The 25,045-nt window shown below is 41.8% G+C and overlaps 2 protein-coding genes across 7 annotated transcripts in view; one reads left to right on the top strand and one right to left on the bottom strand.

The window, feature by feature from the left end:
• The window catches only part of RIGI (RNA sensor RIG-I), a 73,908-nt gene extending 58,737 nt beyond the window's left edge, over positions 1 to 15,171 (top strand). For both annotated transcript variants that reach the window (XM_011747963.3, XM_011747966.3), the window contains 4 exons: positions 2,211 to 2,381; positions 3,535 to 3,686; positions 10,419 to 10,562; positions 13,049 to 15,171. In XM_011747963.3, the coding sequence (XP_011746265.2) occupies positions 2,211 to 2,381; positions 3,535 to 3,686; positions 10,419 to 10,562; positions 13,049 to 13,345 (764 nt within the window). In that variant the 3' untranslated portion in view covers positions 13,346 to 15,171. The remainder of the gene's footprint in view (positions 1 to 2,210; positions 2,382 to 3,534; positions 3,687 to 10,418; positions 10,563 to 13,048) is intronic.
• The window catches only part of LOC105485636 (aconitase 1), a 109,709-nt gene that overhangs the window by 21,688 nt on the left and 62,976 nt on the right, over positions 1 to 25,045 (bottom strand). For 3 of the 5 annotated variants that reach the window (XR_011612671.1, XR_011612672.1, XR_011612673.1), the window contains exons 20-21: positions 21,365 to 21,550; positions 20,234 to 20,465 (exon numbers count right to left, since the gene is read on the bottom strand). Coding sequence is in view for 2 of the 5 variants with exons in the window: in XM_011747961.2 (XP_011746263.2) it covers positions 20,352 to 20,465; positions 21,365 to 21,550 (300 nt within the window). In the remaining 3 variants the exon portion in view is untranslated. Of the gene's footprint in view, positions 1 to 4,536; positions 20,466 to 21,364; positions 21,551 to 25,045 lie in introns of those variants that run through there. The other 2 variants (XM_011747961.2, XM_011747962.3) reach the window with 1 other exon arrangement.

Here is a 25,045-nt window from a genome sequence, read left to right as displayed (position 1 = left end):
CAGAAAGTACATATCTTTAAAAAAAGTATTCTGGATAAAGCAAGCTCAAAAGTAAAATCAAAATAATGTTTAGAGATTGATTTTTAAGCACCTTTCTGAAAATAAAGCTGCCTGCATTTGAATTTTCATGACTTTGAATAGTAAATAATTCAAAAATCACAAGGGATCTTTTTCCACAAACTCTGAGTCCACTGCCAGCTAGGTAATGGAAAGTAATACACATTACCTTCCTCTACCTACCTGAGGTGGGTCTGCCCAGTGAGCAGTGAGTGGAGATCAGGTGATTCTACTAATAGACAAACGTAGATGTCTTTAGGATCCACACAGTTTGAAGTGTGCATATTGTTTGAGCCACCATTTTGGGTGTCCGCCATGATCACACAAACTGGGTAATTATCACATCCGAACTTCACACCGTATTCAGACAATTTAAATTTAGCCTCCACTATCATAGGATATTAGAAGGCAGTATGTGGTTGTTTTAGTCAAGATGCTTTCTTTTCCCCAATTAACAGAAACCCACTTAGGCTAGTCTAAGCACAAGGGGGTGTAGCTGCTACAGGGATAATTGGGTCTACCATAGAACTCACAGTCCGGAAGTGCACTCGGGCTTTGTGGACAATTGCAACTGGGACTGGAAATTTTTCTGAATCCTGCACATCTGCTTCATAGTTTCCTTTTACAGATTGCTCTCTCTGCTTCTCCATTCATGACTGCCCCACACCTTCCTGATTTACTACCTGTCTCCAAATCCCAATTGCAGATTCCAAGAATTGCATTGGCCCAACATAGTTCAAATGTTTATTTCAGTCCAGTAGCTGCAGCCAGGAACAGGCTGTGTGTAAATCAGGGTAATCTGATTGCTCTAACAGACAACCCCCATGATCTCAGGGGCAGGGCAAAATAAAAGTTATACCTCACACTCACAGGTGTAGGGAGGTAGGGGTGGGGGCTCTGCTCACTTACGCTCCCAAGTATAGATAGGTAGGGGTGGGGGCTCTGCTCCATCCTCTTCCACTTACTGTAGGGACCCAGGCTCTTTCCTTGTTATGGCTCACAGGGGGTCTCTAAGTCCTCTACTGTGACCTTATCATCCATTGATGAGAAATAACAAGAACATGGACAATTTTTAGGGGTCTGGTTTGGAAGATACACACATGACCTCTGCCTACATGCCATTAGTGACAGGTTAGATTGGGAAGTATAATTCAGCTGTGTGCCCCCAGCAGGAGAAAGAAACAGGATTGGTGAGCAGACAGCATTGCCTTTTTCATAGAGAAACATAATACAACTGTATTGTGGGTGGGTGTGGCAGAAAATGATTTAGTTTGTGTATGGGGAGGCCGACACCCCAACAGTGCACACTATTAGGGTCTTAAACTGAAGTTCAAGGTCCAACACTGCTGATAGCTAGCTTGTCAGCTTACCTTACTTCTGGAACCTCAAGCCCCTTCATTTGTGTCTTTATTTTATTTTTTGAGATAGTCTCATTCTGTTGCCCAGGCTGGAGTGTAGTAGCGCCATCATGGCTCACTGCAGCCTCAACTTCCCTGGCTCAGGTGATTCTCTTACCTAAGCCTCCTGAGTAGCTGGGACTACAGGTGTGTGCCACCATGCCCAGCTAATTCTTAAATTTTTTTGTAGAGATGGGTTCTCCCTGTGTTAACCAGGCTGATTTCAAACTCCTATGCTCAAGTGATTCACCTGCCTTGGCCTCCCAAAGTGTTATGACTACAGGCGTGAGCCACGCCTGGCACGGCCCTCATTTGTTAAGGGGAATCGGAACACTTACCCGTTGACCTATAGGGCTTTATGATGATATCACTCTGGTGAGAAGACGTGAAAATGTTTTGTCAGCTATAAATTCTTACACACATGTAAAGGTGTTACAATTAGCTGTTGATATTTCTGCAAACAAGTGTGTTTCTTAGATAATATGGCTAAAGCCATACAACCAATAAGTCCCCCAGAGCTGGGATTTGAACTCAGTGTTGTGGCAGAGTCTAAGCATTAGATGCCACCCTAAATGTCCCTTCTGAAACAGCCATAGAAACAGACCCCACTGCCTAGGTGTGTTGTGAGATCATGGATATAAAGTACTTATCACAGTACTTGGCATGTAATAAGCATTCCATAATTAGTAACTGTTTTTTTCAAGGGGGAAGTTCCCTCTTTGGTGAGTTGTATAACGCCCTCTTACTCTGACACAGGAATGACCCTCCCAGCACAGAAGTGTATATTGGAAGCATTCAAAGTCAGTGGAGATCACAATATTCTGATTGCCACCTCAGTTGCTGATGAAGGCATTGACATTGCACAGTGCAATCTTGTCATCCTGTATGAGTATGTGGGCAATGTCATCAAAATGATCCAAACCAGAGGTAAGAGAAGCTTTGAGACCATTCCTACATGGATTCTGTTTTGACTGATTTGTAAGTGTATGTGTCATTCTGGCCTTTCTCTTTACTGAGCCATGGTTGAGTATGTAAACAATGGCACAGTGCACTTTAGTATCATTGGCCTTCGAGGTGGCTACAGTTTTGTTCACTAACATAAACTCTACTTTGATTCTTACAATGATGCTGCTCACTTGCCTGGCATTGACTGATATATTTATGGAAGAATAATTCCAACTTGGATTGAAGCTTTGCCAGTCAACCTGTAGACCTTTCATGGTGGTGCTGGTGGGCTGAAGGGCCCCCTGTATTCAAGAAGGGATACTCCACAGTTCTTCTGCCCCACCTGGACTAGACTAGTCTCCTAACTAGTCTTCCCTCCTTTTTCCTTTTCTTCTTCCAATTTCCATAAGTACAGCTATCATACTAATTTTCCTGAAAAACAGCTGTGATCATGTCACTTCCTTGTATTGAAACGCCAGTGGTTCCTCAATTTACTTGATGCTAAAGTTTCCAAAATCCAGCACCCATTTCTTTCCAACTTTATTATCCATTCTTCCCTTTTGTTCATTATCCACTTCCGCCAACCTGACTTCCTCATTTATTGCTTGTTGAAGGAACTGCTCAGGTACTGCTACTCTTCATTTTACCTCTTCCCCTGCCTCCATATCATCTGACCCTAATCCTCCTAGCTGGTAAAAATCTCTCTTTGGAATATATAAAGCCTGTAACCCTTTATATCTATCTTTGTAATAACACTTAAAATTTTCCACCTATGTTTTGCTGGTTATGAAGAGATCTTATTTCCTCATTGTCTAGAAGGTTCTCGAAGGAGGGCCTGTTTATTGCTCATCTTAGAGCCATCACAGTGTCATACTGGGGGTTCATGTAGATAGGTCTTGCTCTGTCACCCAGGTTAGAGTGCAGTGGTGTAATTCTAGCTCACTGCAACTTCAAACTCCTGGGTTCGAGCAGTGCTGCCTCATGAGTTCACTCTTTAATAGCTCAACTTTCCTGGGAAGTGGGATTCAGTGAACCAAAGTTGAATTTTAGGACTGCCTCTATCTGTTTACCTATTTGCAGATTATATCAGAGCTTTAAGTCAAAAACACCAACTAAAATATTTATTTTCTGATAGGCAGAGGAAGAGCAAGAGGTAGCAAGTGCTTCCTTCTGACTAGTAATGCTGGTGTAATTGAAAAAGAACAAATAAACATGTACAAAGAAAAAATGATGAATGACTGTATTTTACACCTTCAGACATGGGATGAAGCAGTATTTAGGGAAAAGGTAAGTCTATGTTATTCTTTCAGCATCTGACTATAAATAACTATCAGGGAAGGTGAGGATGGTTGGTACCTTTTATCATATTGCTTAGAGTGTTACAACAAAAAGTTTATACTTAGCGAATATTAACTTCATTCTGTTTTTAAGTGTCAATGAGGTTAGATTATATTTAATAGTGCTAATAACTGAAGTTATGTTTTCAGATCTAAAAGGCAAATTGAGCTAGGATTTCTGTAGTTGACAGTTCATCTCAAGGACTATATCCTAATACTGAAAACAACAGCTCTTCTTAGTCTCTTCCTTAAATCTCTCTCTCTCCAATGAGTCCTCAGAGAAAAGCTCCTAGGTCATGATGCAGGTATTGGAATGTCTTTTTATAGCTGTGGACAGTCATATATACCTTGGAGTGGCATACCTATTCAGATCAACTTCTTAGTGTAATAACCTTCATTCCATTGTAATTTCCATAACACAGAAGCATGAAATCAGATTGGAGAAAGTCAAGAAACACATACCTACACTTTCTCCAGACCCATTGCAGAGATTTACATAGGCTCAGAATCTCTGGAAGCATGGTCACTGCAGGGGTAGGGGAGAGCTTTAACACTAGAATCCATGGTTCAAATCCCAGTTCTGTCACTTGCAAGATGTGTGACCTCAGGCAGTTGCCCTGTCTTTTAAATAATCGATCTCCTCGTGTAAAAAGTGGGGGACATAATAGTATTTAATTCCCAGGGTGGTCATGAGGATAAATGAGATGTATGCATTGTATCTCTTAGTGCCTGGCATAAAATACATGCCCAAGAAATGAGAGCTGTTATTGGATAGACATGTGAGACATAGTTTAACTTCATGAAGATGAACCTTATAGTTTAATAGACCAACTCCATAGTGTCTATAATTTTAAAAAGTCATAATCTCTGTGCTCCAAAAAGTATTGACAATCAATTATCGAAAGCAGATTAACACTTTAGTACACAAATCACAACTTTGTCAGTGTTTACTAATCTAAAAAACATTTTTCTTCCTAAAGCTGGGAGATTAAGTTATCCAGAACCACGTCTTCCACATTTTCAGTGAGGAGAATTGCAGGGAAATTATGTAGTTCCTCCCTTAGTTTTACTGGGGATGGGATTCTCTTTTCACTGAGCCACCTTTCCATTTTGTAAAATATATTGCCAAAACATGTTTTAAAACCACGAGTTTTAATAACCATGGCATAATGTTTATCTCTTCTCCTAGGTGACAGGCTACTTAGACTCATGTGACAGAAGAAATAGAGTAAAAGTCTGTCGAGGAAGAGAGAGGCTAGACCAGATGTAGGCATTCTTTTGTAGCCAGCACACCAGGATAAGGAGTGGGGTGAGGAGGAAATGGGTTACATATCTGTTGAATCAGGCTGTGTAATAGCATTTGGGGTTCCCCTAACACCTACAGATAGATAGGCAGAGATGGTAGGGAACAAGAAGCCCTATAACCAGTGTAGCTGGGAGTTACTGGCAGCCGGGAGGCCTGAGTTGTGTTGGTATCCCTGTCCTATAATACATGACCAGGCCCAGCTGCCCTGTTCAAAGGGGAAGGATTTGCTTTCAAAGGCTTAGTAAAGGCCGGGTGCGGTGGCTCACGCCTGTAATCCCAGCACTTTGGGAGCCCGAGGCGGGTGGATCCCGAGGTCAGGAGATTGAGACTACGGTGAAACCCCGTCTCTACTAAAAATACAAAAAGTTAGCCAGGTGCGGTGGTGGGTGCCTGTAGTCCCAGCTACTTGGGAGGCTGAGGCAGGAGAATGGCGTGAACCAGGGAGGGGGAGCTTGCAGTGAGCTGAGATCACACCACTGCACTCCAGCCTGGGCAACACAGTGAGACTCTGTCTAAAAAAAAAAAAAAAAGGCTTAGTAAAAGTATAATGAGGTAGGGAAAATCTTATATTCTTAAAACTAAAGGGAATTATGGTTCTAGGGGTGAGCCCCCCTTTTGTGGGTGCTTTGATAAGGGTTTGGGGTTTGGGTTTGAGCATCCTGGTCCCTATATATGGGTTTTAATGGAAGGAAGGAACTCTGCAGAAGAGAGGGCAAAAGCTTGGAGCTCTTTAGGGCAATCTGCAAGAACAGGAAAGGGAGACGGAGGAGCAGAGTACAGGGAGACTGCTTTCTTCCCCAGCGCCCCAGCTGCACTGTCCCTTGTCTGCGTGTGGCCTGCTGTCACTAGAGCACTCCCCATCCCCCGTCCCAGAATTCTCTGGTCACTCTGCAGCCATCTTAACATGTAGACAGCCCAGAGGTATCCAAGAACTGATTTCCATGGTGGACGCTTCAGGATTTGGTGGTGTTTCATTCTGGAGGAATAAGGATGAAGGGTCTGGCAGTTGTGGTTGTGAAGGTTTATTTGAAATCAAAATGAGGAAGCTGCTTTTCTTTCCTCATGAAGCAGAGAACAAAGATGGGATGAAAGAAAGTTCATTTTGAACAAAGAACTTCCAACATGCGTACCCATGACTACACATAATTAAGATAGTTTGCTTTTCTCCACCTCCGTGTGGAGCTAGGCTTCTTTTTTTAGGTTGTATGGGTGAAGGTCAGTATGCCATAGACTTATGATTGGTTGAGCCTCTTTACCCAGTTATTGATTTTTACTTAGTTTTAAGTATAGCTGTAATAGTTTTAGCTTATTAGGATTTATACCTATTGCCTAGAGTAACACTTAAAATATTTGAGATTATTAGTATTTAATTGAATTTCAGTATATAATTGAATACCATTATAAGTGAATTTTTTAAAAACTTGGATGCCTGAAAGGCAAGGTTATATTTTCACCTTCTTTCCTGGTAACCTCTATTCTGCTTAAGTAGTGATTAGAACCATATCTGAAAAAACTAATTAAAAAAAATTAAAATTGCTCATAGGAAAAAGTGTATCATATAACCCAGGTATTTCAAATCTAGAAATTTGTCCAAAGGGAAATAATGGGATATAATGTAGCAGTTTTACAACAGTGAAAAATTGGATTAAAAACAGGAGGCCTGAACACCCTTTATTTTTACAAAAATAATGAAGATAATTTCAGGTGGGATGGGGCAAGAAGTGGGGAAGGGGAAATCACGTTTGGTTTTTAATTTTTAAATTATTTATTTCTTATTTATTTTTTTGAGACAGGGTCTCACTCTGTCTCCCAGGCTGGAGTGCAGTGGCGTGATCTTGGCTCACTGCAATCTCAGCCTCCCAAGTAGCTAGGACTACAGGTGTGTGCCACCACGCATCATTAATTTTTGTATTTTTAGTAGAGATGGTCTCTACAGCCCAGGCTGGTCTTGAACTCTAGACTCAAGTGATATGTCAGCCTTGGCCTCCCAAAGTGTCGGGATTACAGGCTGGGATTATAGGCATGAGCTACTGTGCCCAGCCAGTATATTTGGTTTTTTAAATCAAAACATTCTAGGTCTAGCTGGGCATGATGGCTCACGCCTATAGTCCCAGCTACATGGGAGGATCATTTAAGCCCAAGAGTTCAAGTCCAGCCAGGGCAACGTAGTAGGAATCTATCTCAAAAAGCGGGGGTAGGGGAAAGGAAGCCGGGTGTGGTGGCTTACACGTGTAATACCAGCACTTTGGGAGGCCGAGGTGGGTGGATAACGCGAGGTCAGGAGTTCAAGACCAGCCTAGCCAACATGGTGAAACCCCATCTCTACTAAAAATACAAAAATTAGCTGGATGTGGTGGCACCTGCCTGTAATCCCAGCTACTTGGGAGGCTGAGGCAGGAGAATCACTTGAACCCAGGAGAATCACTTGAACCCAGGAGTCGGAGGTTGCAGTGAGCTGAGATTGTGCCACTGTACTCCAGCCTGGGTGACAAAGTGAGACTCTGTCTCAAAAAAAAAAAAAAAAAATCTAAAATTTTTTTATATAAAGCAAATTTGAATTTGAAGTGGTATGGGAATCAGATTATCTATGTATGATCAGTAACCAACTAAAAGATATAAGGGGGAGGGAGATTTCCATTCACAGTGACAATAACTGCAGCTCATGCATGTAGAACACTGACTCTCCACTAGTCCCTGCAAATGCTTTACTTACATCAATAGGCTTTACAGCAATCCATATAGTAGTGCCTCCTATGTCATTTTATAGGCAGGAAACTGAGACTTGGAATAGCTTCAGTGCCAGTAGATCACACAGCTAGTTCATGGCAGAGTTGGTAGAGCCCATCTGTTTAACCATTACATCTACCAGCCTAATCAGAAAAGTTTGAAGCAGAAATGAGGACAAATAAATTTTACTGGGAGATATTAAGATAAAAGAAATGCCATGCTCTTGAATGACTGAATATTTTAAACATGTGCATTCATCCCAAATTCGCTTATTCATGTATCACAAACCATATTGAAAGCATAAATATACTTTTAATTTGATAAAATGGTTCTAGAGTTTATATAAAATAATAAATAGATGAAAATAGCTATATTTCTAGAAAAATTAAAATGGGGGTAGCTAGTTGTTTTGTATTGATAAGGCAATCCCTAATGAATGGAGATTGCCTTATCAATACAAAACTACAAGCCACCCCATTACAACATTTTCATGGCTCTTAGCATAAGACTAGCCTAACGGAGGGAGGCAACGCTGATGGGCATTTACCCTGTGCTGGGCAGGCCTGAGCAGTCATAAGCTCATGTTATCTCCTGACAGTCCATGAAGCAGATGCTATCGTCCCATTTTGTATGTAAAGAAACGAGGCGCTTGCCCAAAATGACGTAGCTGCTAAGTGACAGGGACGCTATTTGCATCTAGGCTGTCTGGATCCACCTGGGACACTTGAAAGCATAGTCTGATATAGAGAGGCGCCACCATAAACCAGTGGGACGGACAGAATCTTCCATAGAAGACATGGAGGAAATCTGTGTTCTTTCTTCCTTCATGATGTTTCAGGGTTCCTTTTATCATTTCCTCTGTTTAGAAAACTTCCTTTAGCCAATATTTTAGGGTAAATCTGCTGATGACAGATTCTCAGTGTTCCTTCATCTGAGAATGTCTTCATTTCTTCCTTATTTTTGAAGGTGGCATCTTGCTGAGTCTAGGGTTCTGGGATGGACTGTTCTTTTCTTTCAGCATTTAAAAAATATTGTGCCACTTTCAGGTAGCCTCCATTGTTTCTAATGACAAATCTCCTGTTATTCAGACTGATTTCCCCCTATGGGTAAGATGTCTTCTTTTATTTTTTTCCTCTGACTGCTTTCAAGATTTTTTTCTTCAGTTTTCATAAGTTTAATTATAACATGTCTCAGAGTGTTTTTTGAAGGTGTTTATCCTGTTTGGAGCTTGTTCAGCTTCTTGAATCTTGGTTGATGTAGCTTGTTAAATTTGGGATATATTTGGCTGTTATTTCTTTGAATACTTTTTAAGCCCTGCTCTTCTCTCCTTGCAGAACTCCAGTGCCATGACATAGTTTTTTATAGTCCTACAGGTCCTTGAGACTTTGCTTCCCTCCCCCCACCCCAGTGTATTTTGTTGTTGTTTAGATTGGGTAATTTCTGTTGTTCTTTCAGATCACTGACTCTTTTCTTTGTCCCTTCCATTCTGCCACGGAAAGCCCATCCATTGACCTTTTTATTTTGGTTGTATCTTTCAGTTCTAAACTTTGTCTTCCATTTCATTGTTGAACCTTTATGTTTTCTCTTTATGTTTCAAAAGTATTTATAATTGTCCATCGAAGCATCTTTATTAGGGGCTTTAAAATCTTTCTCATCTCAGTGTTGGCATCTATGATTTTTTTTTTTCATTCAGTTTGAGATCTATTTATTGGTATGAAGAGTTTTATACTATCATGTCCATGGTTCTAAGTTGGACCATGTTCTTAGCCAAGGACTAGATTTTGAATTAGAATACAATCATACTACACATATGCAACAATATTCCCTGTGGCTGAAGGGGAGAGAGAAAAAAGGTTTTAGATGTTGAGGGCTGTATTAGTCTGTTTTTATGCCACTGACAAAGACATACCTGAGATTGGGAAAACAAAGAGGTTTAATTGGACTTACAGTTCCACGTGGCTGGGGAGGCCTCAGAATCATGGTGGGAGGCAGAAGGCACTTCTTACATGGCAGCAGCAGGAGAAAAATGAGGAAGAAGCAAAAGTGGAAACCCCTGATAAACCCATCAGATCTCGTGAGACTTATTCACTATCATAAGAATAGCACAGGAAAGACTGGCCCCCATGATTCAATTACCTCTCCCTGGGTCCGTCCCATAACACACGGGAATTCTGGAAGATGAAAACAATTCAAGTTGAGATTTGGGTAAGGATACAGCCAAACCGTATCAGGGGCTCTTCTGCCTGCTGTATCACTCATTGGGTTTGTGCCTGCAAATGGATATAATTATGCCTGAAACAGTGCATATTGTATATCTGGTACAGGTTTTGCTTTTTTTCAAGTTTTGCAAAACACTAAAGTAGAAAGCATGGTTCATATGACTATTCTATGGACATCTTTAGTGCTTTTATGAGCATTTTTGATGAAGAAATTGAAAGACTAGTTGGAGGCCACAATTAAACATTGACTAATATTAAGTTAGGAGAACCAATAAAATCTGTGATTTTACCAAGTCAGGTACCATATGTTCATGGAAGTTGTATATGAATGATTGTATATGTGCATGTATATGTATATATCTATCTGTGCCTGTTTCTCTCTATATGTGTTATACTCAAATTATATTTGAGGTCTTTATTTTTGCATTAGATTCTGCATATACAGACTCATGAAAAATTAATCAGAGATAGTCAAGAAAAACCAAAACCTGTACCTGATAAGGAAAATAAAAAACTGCTCTGCGGAAAGTGCAAAGCCTTGGTATGTTACACAGCTGACATAAGAGTGATAGAGGTAAGCTGCCTTTTTACAAAGTGCCTGGTCATGTTTTAGCACTAGCTAAAGCTTACTGTCGGTGAAATATTTATAGTAAAACTCTATTATTTCCATTGCTATTGTGGCCATGATCTGTGTATTTGAAAAAAAGCTAAGAAGTGAAAAAGAAATACTAAATGTTCAATAATAAATAGTTTTTGGCCAGGCATAGTGGCTCACACCTGTAATCCAAACACTTTGGGAGGCCGAGGTGGGTAAATCACAAGGTCAGGAGTTCGAGACCAGCCCGGCCAACATGATGAAACCCTGTCTCTACTAAAAATAAAAAAATTAGCTGGGCGTAGGGGCAGGCGGCTGTAATCTTAGCTACTCGGGAGGCTGAGGCAGGAGAATTGCTTGAACCCAGGAGGCAGAGGTTGCAGTGAGCCGAAATCACGCCATTCCACTCCAGCCCAGGTGACAGAGAGACTCCGTCACAAAAAAAAAATTAAAAAAAAAAAAAAAAGCTGGGCTACCATGGTAGCAAGAGCCTGTAGTTCCAGCTACTCAGGAGGCTAGGTGGGCTAATTGTTTGAACTTGAGAGATCAAGGCTGCAGTAAGCCATGATTGCACCACTGCACTCTAGTCTGGATGATAGAGTAAGACCCTGGCTCAAAAAAAGAAAAAAATAGTTTTAAAACATTGCTGTACAGCCACTTAATATTACACAGCCATTTAAAAAAAAGCCATTAAAGTGGTCAGGCCGAGCATGGTGGCTCATGCCTGTAATCCCAGTACTTTGAGGCAGGTGGATCACCTGAGGTCAGGAGTTCGAGACCAGCCTGGCCAACATGGCAAAACCCTCTCTCTACTAAAAATACAAAAATAAGCTGGGCATGGTGGTGGGCACCTGTAATCCCAGCTACTCAGGAGGCTGAGGCAGGAGAATCACTTGAACCCAGGAGGCGGAGGTTGCAGTGAGCTGATGTCGCACCACTGCACTCTAGCCTGGGTGACAGAGCAAGACTCTGTCTCAAAAAAAAAAAAAAAAAAAAAAAAAAAAAAAAAAAAAAGTCATGCTACATGCAATGAAGTGTCCTGGATTAGCTCCTGGAACAGATAAAGGATATGACTAGAGAAAGAGTGGTAAAATCTGTAGTTTAGATAATAGTAATGTACTGATGTTAATATCTTGGTTTGGACAAATGTACTGTGGTATATGAAATGTTAGCATTTGGGGAAACTGGGCAAAGGGTATGCAGAAATTTTCTGGGATATCTTTGCAATTTTTCTGTAAATCTAAAATTGTTCCAAAGTAAAGTTTATTTTAAAGATTATGAAGTTTATGTAGTATAATGAAAAACTGCTTACAAACTAATGTGGAAAAAAGTAACCAGAACACAAAATTATAAAGATGCTACTTTATAGCTGTGTGAAACAGCAGCAAATACCATCGTCACTGTCAAGAAAAAGTCAAAAAACTTACCTTTCTACAGAAAAACAAAGGCTAGGGGAACTATACCAAAATGTATTAATATTTTGGTGGTGAGATTCCATGATCTTTTTCTCTTTCCCTAGTACTTTATGTTTTCCAAACATTCCTTTTGGGCTATGGATCACTTCTATAATGAAGAAAATATATCCTTATTTGTAAAATGTGACATCTGAAGGTTGGCTTTCTATTGCAGCCTTATATTTTGTTCTTAAAACTTTCAGAAAAAGGGTTAGAAAAATCTCCAAAGAGAAATGTGGGGTATAACTGTCTTGCATGTGGGGTTACGGTGGAGGGGCTGGGCTGGCTCAGATGAGGAGTTATTACTTCAGGGTGTTCCATTCATCTTCAGAAAGCAGAAATCTCTCATCAGCTCAGCTGTTTGGGCAAAAAGCATATTAGGAGTCATATTGCTAAGTTCCCTTACCTTTCTAAGTTTGCTGCTTTAGCGTAAAAGGTCCTTTTAGCTCCAATTTGGGTGATTATTCTACTAAAAATGGCCCTTTTAGACCCTATGTTTTCCTGAGGGACTAGTATGTTGGATCTGCATTTGTTTGAGCCGTTTACTCTAAAGTTGACTCTAGGTGGGGCCTGTGAACACGTTAGTCCCTGACCTTCTTCAATTGCACCTTGACCTTGGTCATTTTCCCTGTATCCTTTGGATTGTGCCTGCTAGGGCCACTGGTGAACTTCAGCTTCACAGATTTTCAACAAACATCGCTTGTGTTTTTGAATAATAAGTATCTACCTTCAGAAGCTGGGTTACCTGGGTCTTTCTTAATCTTCCTCTCTATGAGGTGCCCAGTGTCCTCACTTGCAACACTACCCTGCCTGTAAAAGGGAGTCAGGTGCATGGATCGTCCTCTGGACTTTAGGTGAATCCATATTTGTTTTCCTTCAATTGTAAAATAAGTGAGACCCACCTATTCTTCATCTCAGATTATTGTGGAGTTCTCTTTTTTTTTTTTAATCACAATTATGTACTGGTTCTAATGTTCTCTTTTGTGTGTTATTCCATCCCTTTATCTGTAGGAATGCCATTACACTGTGCTTGGAGATGCTTTTAAGGAATGCTTTGTGAGGAGACCACATCCCAAGCCAAAGAAGTTTTCAAATTTTGATAAAAGAGAAAAGATATTCTGTGCCCGACAGAACTGCAGCCATGACTGGGGAATCCATATGAAGTACAAGACATTTGAGATTCCAGTTATAAAAATTGAAAGTTTTGTGGTGGAGGATATTGCAACTGGAGTTCAGACACTGTACTCGAAGTGGAAGGACTTTCATTTTGAGAAGATACCATTTGATCCAGCAGAAATGGCCAAATGATATCAGGGCCTCAATCTTCAGCTACAGGGAATGAGTAACTTTGAGTGGAGAAGAAACAAACATAGTGGGTATAATCATGGATCGCTTGTACGCCTGTGAAAATATTTTTTTAAAAATATCTTTAACAGTTTGTATTATATATGCAAAGCACATATGAGTGAATCACAGCACTGAATATTTTGTAGGCCAACAGAGCTCTTAGTACTTGGGAAAAATTTAAAAGCCTCATTTCTAGCTTTCTTTTTAGAGTAACTGCCAACAAACACACAGTAATCACTCTGTACACACCGGGATAGATGAATGAATGGAATGTTGGGAATTTTTATCTCCTTTTTTCTCCTTAACCTACTGTACATTGGCTTTTGCCATTAACAATCTACTGAAATTGTTCTTTTGAAGGTTACCAGTGACTCTGGTTGCCAAATCCACTGGGCACTTCTTGACCTTCTATTTGACCTCTGCACATTTGGCCCTGTTGAGCACTCTTCTTGAAACTGTCCCTGGGCTCTTCTCTCTTCTAGTTCTAGTCTAGTCTTTTTTATTGAGTCCTCCTCTTTGCTGATCCCTTAAGGGTTGGTAATTCCAAGAGTTCAATATATATACATGTATATACTGTAAATATGTATATATAACTATTATACATACATACAGGTATGTATATGTAATGGTTATATGTACTCATGTTCCCTGTGTAGCAACATGTGGTACGGCTACACAGAGAACATGAGTACATAAAGCCATTTTTATGCTCACTACTAAAAGCTGTCCACTCTAGAGTTGCTGTATGTAGCAATGTGTGTCCACTCTACAGTGGACAGCTTTTAGTAGTGAGCATAAAAATGATAAAATATTTCTTGAAAACTTAGTTTACTATATATCTTGCCCTATTAATATGTTCTCTTAATATGTGCCATTGTTCTCTTTGACGATTTTCCTTTAATGGTTGATGTTCAACACCTGGACTGAATGTCTGTTCTCAGATCCCTTGGATGTTACAGGTGAGGCAGTCTGACTGTCCTTTCTACTTGAAAGATTAGAATATGTATCCAAATGGCATTCATGTGTCACTTAGCAAGGTTTGCTCATGCTTCAAAGAGCTTAGTTTGCGGTTTTTCTAGACATGGAAGCAAGTGCCTGAGTTCCCTGGAGATCAACGGGATGAGGTGTTCCAGCCGCCTCCCTCTCCATGCAATCTAGTGAGCAATGGTGCAGGCAGGGAGCCAGAGAAACTTGCCAGTTATATAACTTCTCTTTGGCTTTTCTTCATCTATAAAACAAGGATAATACTGAACTGTAAGGGTTAGTGGAGAGTTTTTAATTAAAAGAATGTGTGAAATGTACATGACACAGTAGTTGCTTGATAATAATTACTAGTAGCAGTATTCTTACTAAGATCCAATACAAATTGATTATTTAAACCAAGTTTATGAGTTGATTTTTTTTTCATTTTCCATTTGTATTTTATTAAGAATGTCTTTTCTTATGTGACTGTTTTTTTAATTGCTATTTGATATGGTTTGGCTCTGTGTCCCCACCCAAATCTCATCTTGAATTATAATCCCCATGTGTCAAGGGAGGGACCTGATGGGAGGTGATTAGATCACGGGGGCAGTTGTCCCCATGCTGTTCTTGGGATAGTGAGTTCTCATAAGAGCTGATGGTTTTATAAGTGTTTGACAATTCCTCCTTTACACACACACTTTCTCTCTCATCTGCTGCCATGTAAGACGTGCCTACTTCCCCTTCTGCCATGATTGTAAGTTTCCTGAGGCCTCCTCAGCCATGTGTAACTGTGAGTCTATTAAACCTCTTTTCTTTATAAATTACCCAGTCTCAGGCAGTTCTTTATAGCAGTGTGAAAATGGACTAATACACTACTGTTTAAGAACTCCAATAGGATGTGTAAAACATCTACCAGAAATAGATTTAATAAGAGAAAAAAAAATTTTTTTTGAGATGGAGTCTCACTCTGTTGCCCAGGTTGGAGTATAGTGGTGTGATCTTGGCTCACTGCAATCTCTGCCTTCTGGGTTCAAGTGATTCTCCTGCCTCAGCCTCCCAAGTAGCTGGGTACGGGCACCTGCCACCACACCCGGCTAATTTTTATTATTTTTAGTGGAGTCAGGGTTTCACCATGTTGGCCAGGCTGATCTTGAACTCCTGACCTCAAGTGATCCACTTGACTCGGCCTCCCACAGTGTTGGGATTACAGGCATAAGCCACCATAACTGGCCAAGAAAAGTTCTTTTAAGTGTGTAAATGATTCAATTTGGATGAAGGTGAATAGCCCTCTTCAGCCAACTGAGGCAGGCAGACTGAAGTGAAATAAGGAAAACTTAGCATTTCCTTGTTTGACTTTTAATAGAATAATGTCATTGCCAGGCATGGACTCAAACAAAGTAGGCACTTGGTTAACATGTACTGAATGAAAGAGATGAGTAGGTAGGCTTTTAGGAAGTGGATCTCTTGACTGACTCCCAAATGCTGGTCATTGCATTTCTAGACCAAAGGCCACATTTTAGAAACAACTGGGGAGTCTTCTTCATGGACACATGCCCAGCCCCATTACAGCATCCTGGCAGGGTGTCCAGCCATGTGCATGTTTTGAAGCTCCTGTGGTTGAGACACCACCTGTTATACAACCACCACCTTGTTATCTCTGCAGTCCTGGCCTGTGCTGATGCTGTGATATTTTCACCCTGAAATGAAGACTCATCTCAACATCAAGGTCAGTAAAACAATTCCTGTCCTTAAAACTGATTCATTATTATTTGAATTTCAAACAGCAGACCAACCATAGCTCAGTGTTTCTCAAGAGCATCCTGTGGAGCACAGTGTGTGAGACGCCCAGAAGAAAGCACTTTGTGGTCAGGTGGGTTTTTGTGCCATTTGCTGCCACCTTCCCTGCAAACAGTGATTTACAGCACACATTGTTCTTGTGTCTGTTCTGCAGTGATAAAACCCGTTTAACTCAGTGGTTCCCAAATGTACTGACCCTGGGTCTGTTTTACTCAGGGGACACTGTTAACATCCTGTAAAAGCACAGTAGCAGGTATCCAGCCTGCATACGAAAAGACAACCAGAACCAAATTTGGCAGGTACATGCCTGGAACTCTGTTTCATTATAACATAAAACTACGAATTTCATTCAATAAATCTGTATTGAATATGTAGGATTCACTCTTGGGATGTCAACTTTTAAAAATAAGAATATCAGCTACCATTATATAATCTTTTTTCATGATAATTATGCCGTCTGGTTGAACACAAACTGGCTGGATGTTAAAATCCACTTGTGTTTATGACATTTAATAATGTCCTAAGAAGGCGGCCAGGAGAACCTTGGTTACTATTTTTCAAAAGTGGCTCTGCATTGCTCCTACATAACCCCGTGCATTACTCCAGTCCTGTTAGAGCCCTGAAAGGGAAACTGCCAAAAATAAAGTTCTTCATTTAGGTGACTAGGAACTCCCAATATTTTTGCCCTAGGGAATACTGGGAGACAAATCTCCAAGATCACAAATTATTAATGGTTGCCCCAGAACTGCTGGTGGCCATATCCCCTGGCATATGGAAGGGCCCAGAATAGGCCACTTTACTGCAGAGGCCAATAGAAGGTATGATTGGCGGAGGGATGGGGGGTGGTTGGAGGGGCAAATGGAAGGGAGCTTGAGTCACTAGATCCAATCAAGCCCACAGTCATGGCCACCACTGTTCCTCAAGTTCTGTGAGCCAGCTTTTTTTTTTTTTTTTTTTTTTTTTTGCTTTAGCTAATTTCAGTTGTGCTTCTACCACAGCTAAGATTCATGCCTAATGGATCTTTCTCCTAGATTACTCCCGACGTACCATAAAAATCTGGTGGGTAAATAAGGACGAGGGATGCCCTTCGTGTGTATTTGCTATATTAAAAATATTAACTCTTAGCTTGCTGTGGATGCCAGGAATGCCTTTTTCCCTAGGAGGGATCAGGCAGTAATGAATTTGGAAAACTATCAGAACAAACATGGGAATCTTCATTCCCAAAGAATATGGGAGGGAGAACAGCATATTTTTCATTTGGATAGTAAGACGACCAGCCCTTAAAGAACCAGGTAAAAGAAGTTCGTTTATTTAGGCTTGTTAGTGGGCAAGGTTGAGACACTGGCCAAGATACCTTTTTTTTTTTTTTCCGCGGGGGTGATAGGGTCTCACTTTGTTGCCCAGGCTGGAGTGCAGTGGAACAATCATGGCCTCGACCTCCCAGGCTCAAGTGGTCCTCCCACCTCAGCCTCCTCAAAAGCTGGGACCACAGGTGCACACCTGGCTGATTTAATTAATTAATTTTTTTTTGTAAAGTGTTGCCCAGGTTGGTCTCAAACTTCTGGGCTCAAGCAACCCTCCAGCCTCGGCCTCCCAAAGTGTTGGGATTATAGGCATGAGCCACTGTGTCTGGCAAAGATATTTTTACTGAAAAGGACAGAAGGTATACTTGGAGGTAAGGGACCCAATTCCATTAGTCTAGCCACTAGTCTAGCCACAAGAATCTGTTTCCTCATAACCACGGTCTTTGGTTGGGCTGCTGTAACTAAATATGAACTGGGTGCCTTATAAACAATAGACATTCCTCACAGTTCTGGCCGAAAGTCTAGGTTCAAAGCACTGGCAGATTCAGTATCTGGTGAGAACCCACTTTCTGGTTCACAGATGGTACTTTCTTGCTGTGTTCTCCCATGGTAGAAGAAATGAGGGGGTCTCTAACTTGAGCCTCTTTTAAGGCACTACCCCCATCCATGAGGGCCTCACCACCATGATCTAATCACCTTCCAAAGGCCCCAGCTTCTATTACCATCACCTAGGGGGTTAAGGTTTCACCACGTGAATTTTGGGAGGATACAAACATTCAGACCATAGGAGCCACTGAATGTGGGGATCAAGACAGCTCCCCAGCTGCTCAGTAATGGAGAGCTAAGAGGGTGGAGGTCTGTTTTCTCAGCCATTCTTAGTGTTTTTATTCTAGGACTGATCCCAACATGAGGATCACAGGCTTTTTGTATAATGGAGTTCTGTTTGTATTTTTTTTTTTTTTTTTTTTTTTTGAGATGGAGTTTTGCTCTTGTAGCCAGGCTGGAGTACAATGGCATGATCTCGGCTCACTGCAGCCTCTGCCTCCTGGGTTCAAGCAATTTTCCTGCCTCAGCCTCCCATGTAGCTGGGATTACAGGCGCCCGACACCATACCTGGCTAATTTTTGTATTTTTAGTAGAGACAGGGTTTTACCATGTTGGCCAGGCTGGTCTAGAACTCCTGACCTCAGATGATCTACCCGCCTCAGCCTCCCAAAGTGCTTTATAGGTGTGAGCCACCGTGCCTGGCTGTTTGTAATTTTTTTTTATTAATATAAATAAGATCCCCAGGACCGCAAGTGCAGGGATGCTAAATAACCTGTCTTGATCCCTCATCTGGTGAGAAGTAGAAAAAGGATTAGATTCCAGACGTTGTGATGGCCAGGCCATATCCCCTGAGTGCTAAGTTTGACATAAAAAATTTGTTACAAAGATCCTGCCCTCCTGTCCCTGGACATCACAGCTCCTGCTGGTTCTTGGGCATTCAGACTCTGGGACTTACACCAGCATTCCCCATGCCCCTCCAGGTTCTTAGGCCATTTGGACTTGAACCGAGTTATACCGCCAGCTTTCCTGGGTCTCCCTAAGAGTGGAACCCTGATCCAATACAATTAGTGTTGCTGTAAGAAGAGACATGGGAGAGCCCATTTTCTCTCTCTCCCACCAGGCACAAACCAAAGAAATGCCATGTGAGAACAAGCAAGAAGGTGGCCATCTGTAAGCCAGGAAGAGCGTCCTCACCAGAAAATGAAGTGGCTAGAACTTTGATCTCAGAATTCCAGCCTCCATAACTGTGAGAAAATACATTTCTATTCTTTCAGCCATTCAGGCTATGGTATTACATTATAGCAGCCCAAGCAAACTAAGACATGCCCAGAAACGACTACAGGGGTAAAAATGAGCAGATAAACTTCAGGGCACTAAAAACCGATCATCTGCTTTTCCTTACGTACTCACATCATTGCTACTGCTAGCAGGCTACTCTTCCCTCTTGTCTGCTCCCAAACAGGGTAGAGCATAATGGTTCCTAAACATTTCCATTATACCTGTACAATTCTGATAGAGTTGTAAAAATGGGAGAATATGAAGGTTGTTCAGGCTTCCTAATGACATAGTCTGAGATTCACTCTGCACTAAATGTCCCAAATTCCAGCCACAAACACAGCAAAACTCAAAGTCAACATGTTTTCATTGAAAATAGATTTCATTTCATTCAAATTAGAAATGTGTTCTGCCAAAACCGCCTCCCAACAAAGGTCTCTGCTTGATAAATGAAAAGATAGTAAAAGAAAACTTCAGATTTCTTTTTATGTGGATCTATCAAAAGGTACATAATCAAAAAAACTTCAACACCTGATCTGTCCATGAGGAGTCTGGATGATTCACTCTGAAGGAAAAGGGGAGAGAAGAGAGAATCACTGCTCTGATTTGAAGTGTGAAAAGTTCGTATCTATCCATGTCAGTTAACACTGGTATAATATAGAAAGGAAAATGACCTTCAAGAGAAAGGTTTCATTGAGCAGAGGGTAAGAGGAACAATAAGAGGGTAGGAGACACCTCCTGAGAAGGTTTGCTTGTGTTCAGCTGAAGATTAATAGGAAATAGTGAAAAATCAACGTCCTGTGATCAGTAACTTTAAAGACAAGCTTGGTTCTTTCTGACACTACTGACATTCCCACCATTCTAGCTTCCAAATTCTGGAAAAAGAGAAGATTAACAAAAATAGAGAATGTAGAAACTTCTGGTTTTGTGCCTGCAGGATTGGCACCAAAACCCTGGTGCTCACTTGCTCCATCTACAAGGCAGCACCCCTCCCAGAGGCAGCCGGGGAGGCCTCTCCACCAGGGCCTGGGCTGGCTGGTGGTGCGACTTCCTCCCTGGGCGCAGCACCAAGTGCAGGTCTCCTACTTGGCCATCTTGCGGATCATGTAGTTGAGGATGCCCCCATTGAGGAAATAAGTGAGCTCCACATCAGTGTCGAACCTCATGACAACCTGGAAAGTCTTTCCAGTATCCAGCTGCGGCACAAAGAAACAGAAGAATCACTGAGGGAGGCGGCGAGACAGCTCTGTTCAGAGGAGGTTCTGCCCAGCCTGCCCCTCAGGTGTGGTCCACACGTCAGCAACACCAGCAGCACATGGGGACATGTAAGGCTGCTGGCCCCAGCCCAGACCCACTAAATCAGAAGATGCATTTCAGCAAGATCCCTGGGAGGCTGCTTTGCCCATTAAAGTTTAAGAATCACGCAGACTGCAAATGATTGGAGGGGAGAGGCATCTAAGAACTAGAAATAGCCTCTCAGGGCAGTAGCTATTAATATCCTTGGGGTGATACTTTCTAAACCTCTGGGGGCTCCCTGTGGATGGAATATCCAATCAGCAGAGATTTCATTAAGGTTGTCCCTTAGGCAGCTGGCCCACCTGCTTATCTGAGACACAGACACCGAATCCCCCTTGGGACCTGGTGCTGGGTACTTTATCTTTACCTTGCCTAGGGATCTGTCAGTTTTACTCTTGGGCTAATCAAAGCCTGGTGCCTATGGGCAGGCTTAGGGAGGAGTGAGTATATCTGTTGCTCACATTTTTATAGTGAAATGTTTTAGGGAATGTGAAATGTAACATTCCTGAGCTCCATCATGATCTTCTGCCTCTGGGCTGAGTGAGACCGGGAACAGGGTACAGCAGGGGGTGGGAGGTAAGAATGGAACTGAGGATAACTCTATGAATAAACAGAGAAATTAATAAATCCATAGGCATCATCCATAGAAAAGGTGCTAGTAGGCCTCCTAAGTCTAATGCAGTCCTACTGAGTGATTTTTTTTTTTACCTTCCAAACCTCACTAATTTCCTTCTAACAAGACTGGTTACAAACAAGGGGACCCCTTTTGATGGGGCCTGGCATAGAGGCTCCAGCTTACCTTGACCTGAACTTTCATTCGTGGTTTGAGGTTTTCTGGAATAATGATAGTGTATCGTTCCTGCCCTGTGAGCCCCAGGGCATCTGCATTCTCACCAGGGAGATATTCAAGTGGGATCACCCCCATGCCAACCAAGTTACTGCGGTGAATGCGCTCATAGCTCTCGGCCAGGACAGCTTTGATTCCCTGATGAATAAAAGCAGTAGTTTAGACACAGTTCCAATCTTTTCTTCGGATATACAGATTTACAAAAGACTCTGTGAGAGAGCTGGCATGATGGTCGAATAGGAACAGCTCCAGTCTGCAGCTCCCAGTGAGATCAACACAGAAGGCAGGTGATTTCTGCATTTCCAACTGAGGTACCCAGTTCATCTCACTGGGACTGGTTGGACAGTGGGTGCAGCCCACAGAGGGTGACCCCAAGTGGGTTGGGGCGCTGCCTCACCCAGGAAGCACAGAGGGTCAGGAAACTCCCTCTCCTAGCCAAGGGAAGCCATGAGAGGCTGTACCGGGAGGAATGGCGCAGACCGGCCTGATACTGTACTTTTCCCATGGCCTTTGCAACTGGCAGACCAGGAGATTCCCTCCAGTGCCTGGCTTGGCGGGTCCCACACCGGCAAGGAGCCCAGAAAGCTAAGATCCACTGGCTTGAAATTCTTGCTGCTAGCACAGCAGTCTGAGGTCAACCTGGGATGCTTGAGCTTGGTAGGGGGAGGGGCATTGGACTTTGCTGAGGCTTGAGTAGGCGGTTTTACCCTCAGTGTAAACAAAGTCTCAAACTGGGTGGAGCCCACCACAGCTCAGCATGGCCGATTGCCTCTCTAGATTCCTCCTCCCTGGGCAGGGCATCTCAAAGGCAGCAGCCCCAGCCAGGCACTTATAGACAACACCCCCATCTCCCTGGGACAGAGCACCTAGGGGAAGGGGTGGCTGTGGGCGCAGCCTCAGCACACTTAAATGTCCCTGCCTGACAGCTCTGAAGAGAGTAGCGGTTCTCCCAGCCCAGCATTCGAGCTCTGATAAGGCCAGATTGCCTTCTCAAGTGGGTCCCTGACAGTGTATCCTGACTGGAAGAGCTCTGGCCGGCAGCTGGTGGGTGCCCCTTTGGGATGAAGCTTCCAGAGGAAGGAACAGGCAGCAATTGTTGCTGTTCTGCAGCCTCTGCTGGTGATACCCAGGCAAACAGGGTCTGGAGTGGACCTCTAGCAAACTCCAGCAGACCTGCAGCAGAGGGGTCTGTTAGAGGGAAAACTAACAAACAAAAAGGAATAGCATCAACATCAACAAAAAGGACATCCACTCAGAGACCCCATCCGACAGTCACCAACATCAAAGGCCAAAGGTAAATAAATCCACAAAGATGGGGAGAAACCAGTGCAAAAAGGCTGAACATTCCAAAAACCAGAATGGCTCTTCTCCAAAGGACCACAACTCCTCGCCAGCAAGGGAACAAAACTAGAGAGTGAATGAGATTGACAAATTGACAGAAGTACCCTTCAGAAGGTGGGTACTAATAAACTCCTCCAAGCTAAAGGAGCATGTTCTAACCCAATGCAAGGAAGCCAAGAACCTTGAAAAAAGGTTAGATGAATTGCTAACTAGAATAACCAGTTTAGAGAAGAATATAAATGACCTGATGGAGCTGAAAAACAGCATGAGAACTTTGTGAAGCATATACAAGTATCAATAGCTGAATCGATCAAGAAAATATATCAGAGATTAGAGAAAAAAGAGTGAAAAGAAACGAACAAAGCCTCCAAGAAATATGGGACTATGTGAAAAGACCAAATTATGTTTGACTGGTGTACCTGAAAGTGACAGGGAGAATGAAACCAAGTTGGAAAACATTCTTCAGGATATTATCCAGGAGAACTTCCCCAACCTAGCAAGGCAGGCCAACATTCAAACTCAGGAAATACACAGAACACCACAATGATACTCAACAGGACACATAATTGTCAGATTCACCAAGGTTGAAACAAAGGAAAAAATGTTAAGGGCAGCCAGAGAGAAAGGTCAGGTTACCCACAAAGGGAAGCCCATCAGACTAACAATGGATCTCTCTACAGAAACCCTACAAGTCAGAGGAGAATGGGGGCCAATATTCAACATTCTTAAAGAATTTTCAACCCAGAATTTCATATCCAGCCAAACTAAGCTTCATAAGTGAAGGAGACATAAAATCCTTTATAGACAAGCAAATGCTGAGAGATTTTGTCACCACCAGGCCTGCCTCACAAGAGCTCCTGAAGCAAACAGTAAACATGGAAAGGAACAACCGATACCAGTCACTGCAAAAACATACCAAATTGTAAAGACCATCAATGCTATGAAGAACCTGCATCAACGGGCAAAATAACCAGCTAACATCATGATGACAGGATCAGATTCACACATAACAATATTAACCTTAAATGTAAATGGGCTAAATGCCCCAATTAAAAGACATAGATTGGCAAAATTGGATAAAGAGTCAAGACCCATCAGTGTGCTGTATTCAGAAGACCCATCTCAAGTGCAAAGACACACATAGACTCCAAATAAAGGGATGGAGGAAGATTTACCAACCAAATGGAAAGCAAAAGAAAGCAGGGGTTGCAATCCTAGTCTCTGATAAAACAGACTTTAAACCAACAAAGATCAAAAGAGACAAGGCCATTACATGATGGTAAAGGGATCAATGTGACAAGAAGAGCTAACTATCCTAAATATATATGCACCAAATACATAAAGCAAGTTCTTAGAGACCTACAAAGAGACTTAGACTCCCACACAATAATAGTGGGAGACTTTAACACTCCAGTGGCAATAATAGATCAACAAGACAGAAAATTAACAAGGATATTCAGGACTTGAACTCACCTCTGGACAAAGCTGACCTAATAGACATCTACAGAACTTTCCACCCCAAATCAATAGAATATACATTCTTCTCAGCACCACATCGCACTTTTTCTAAAACTGACTACATAATTGGAAGTAAAACACTCCTCAGCATATGCAAAAGAATGGAAATCATAACAAACTGTCTCTCAGACCACAGTGCAATCAAATTAGAACTCAAGATTAAGAAACTCGCTCAAAACCACACAACTACACGGAAACTGAACAACTTGCTTCTGAAAGACTGGTAAAAAATGAAATGAAGGCAGAAATAAAGATGTTCTTTGAAACCAATGAGAACAAAGACACAATGTACCAGAATCTCTGGGACACACTTAAAGCAGTGTGTAGAGGGAAATTTATAGCACTAAATGCCCATAAGAGAAAGAGGAAATTTCTAAAATCAACATCCTAACATCACAGTTAAGAGAACTAGAGATGCAAGAGCAAACAAACTCAAAAGCTAGCAGAAGGCAAGAAATAATTAAGATCAAAGCAGAACTGAAGGAGATAGAGACACTAGAAACTGTTCAAAAAATTAATCCAGGAGGTGGTTTTTTGAAAAGATCAACAAAACAGACTGCTAGCCAGACTAATAAAGAAGAAAAGAGAGAAGAATCAAATAGATGCAATAAAAAATGATAAAGGAAATATCACCAGTGATCCCACAGAAATACAAAGTACCAGTATAGAGAATACTATAAACACCTCTATGCAAATAAACTAGAAAATCTAGAAGAAATGGATAAATTCCTGGACACATACACCCTCCCAAGACTAAACCAGGAAGAAGTTGAA

This window comes from Macaca nemestrina, chromosome 14, assembly GCF_043159975.1.
Source record: "Macaca nemestrina isolate mMacNem1 chromosome 14, mMacNem.hap1, whole genome shotgun sequence".
NCBI classification, from domain to species: domain Eukaryota; kingdom Metazoa; phylum Chordata; class Mammalia; order Primates; family Cercopithecidae; genus Macaca; species Macaca nemestrina.
The sequence above is the reverse complement of the archived record's forward strand: the minus strand, read 5'-3'. Positions and strand labels throughout refer to the sequence as shown.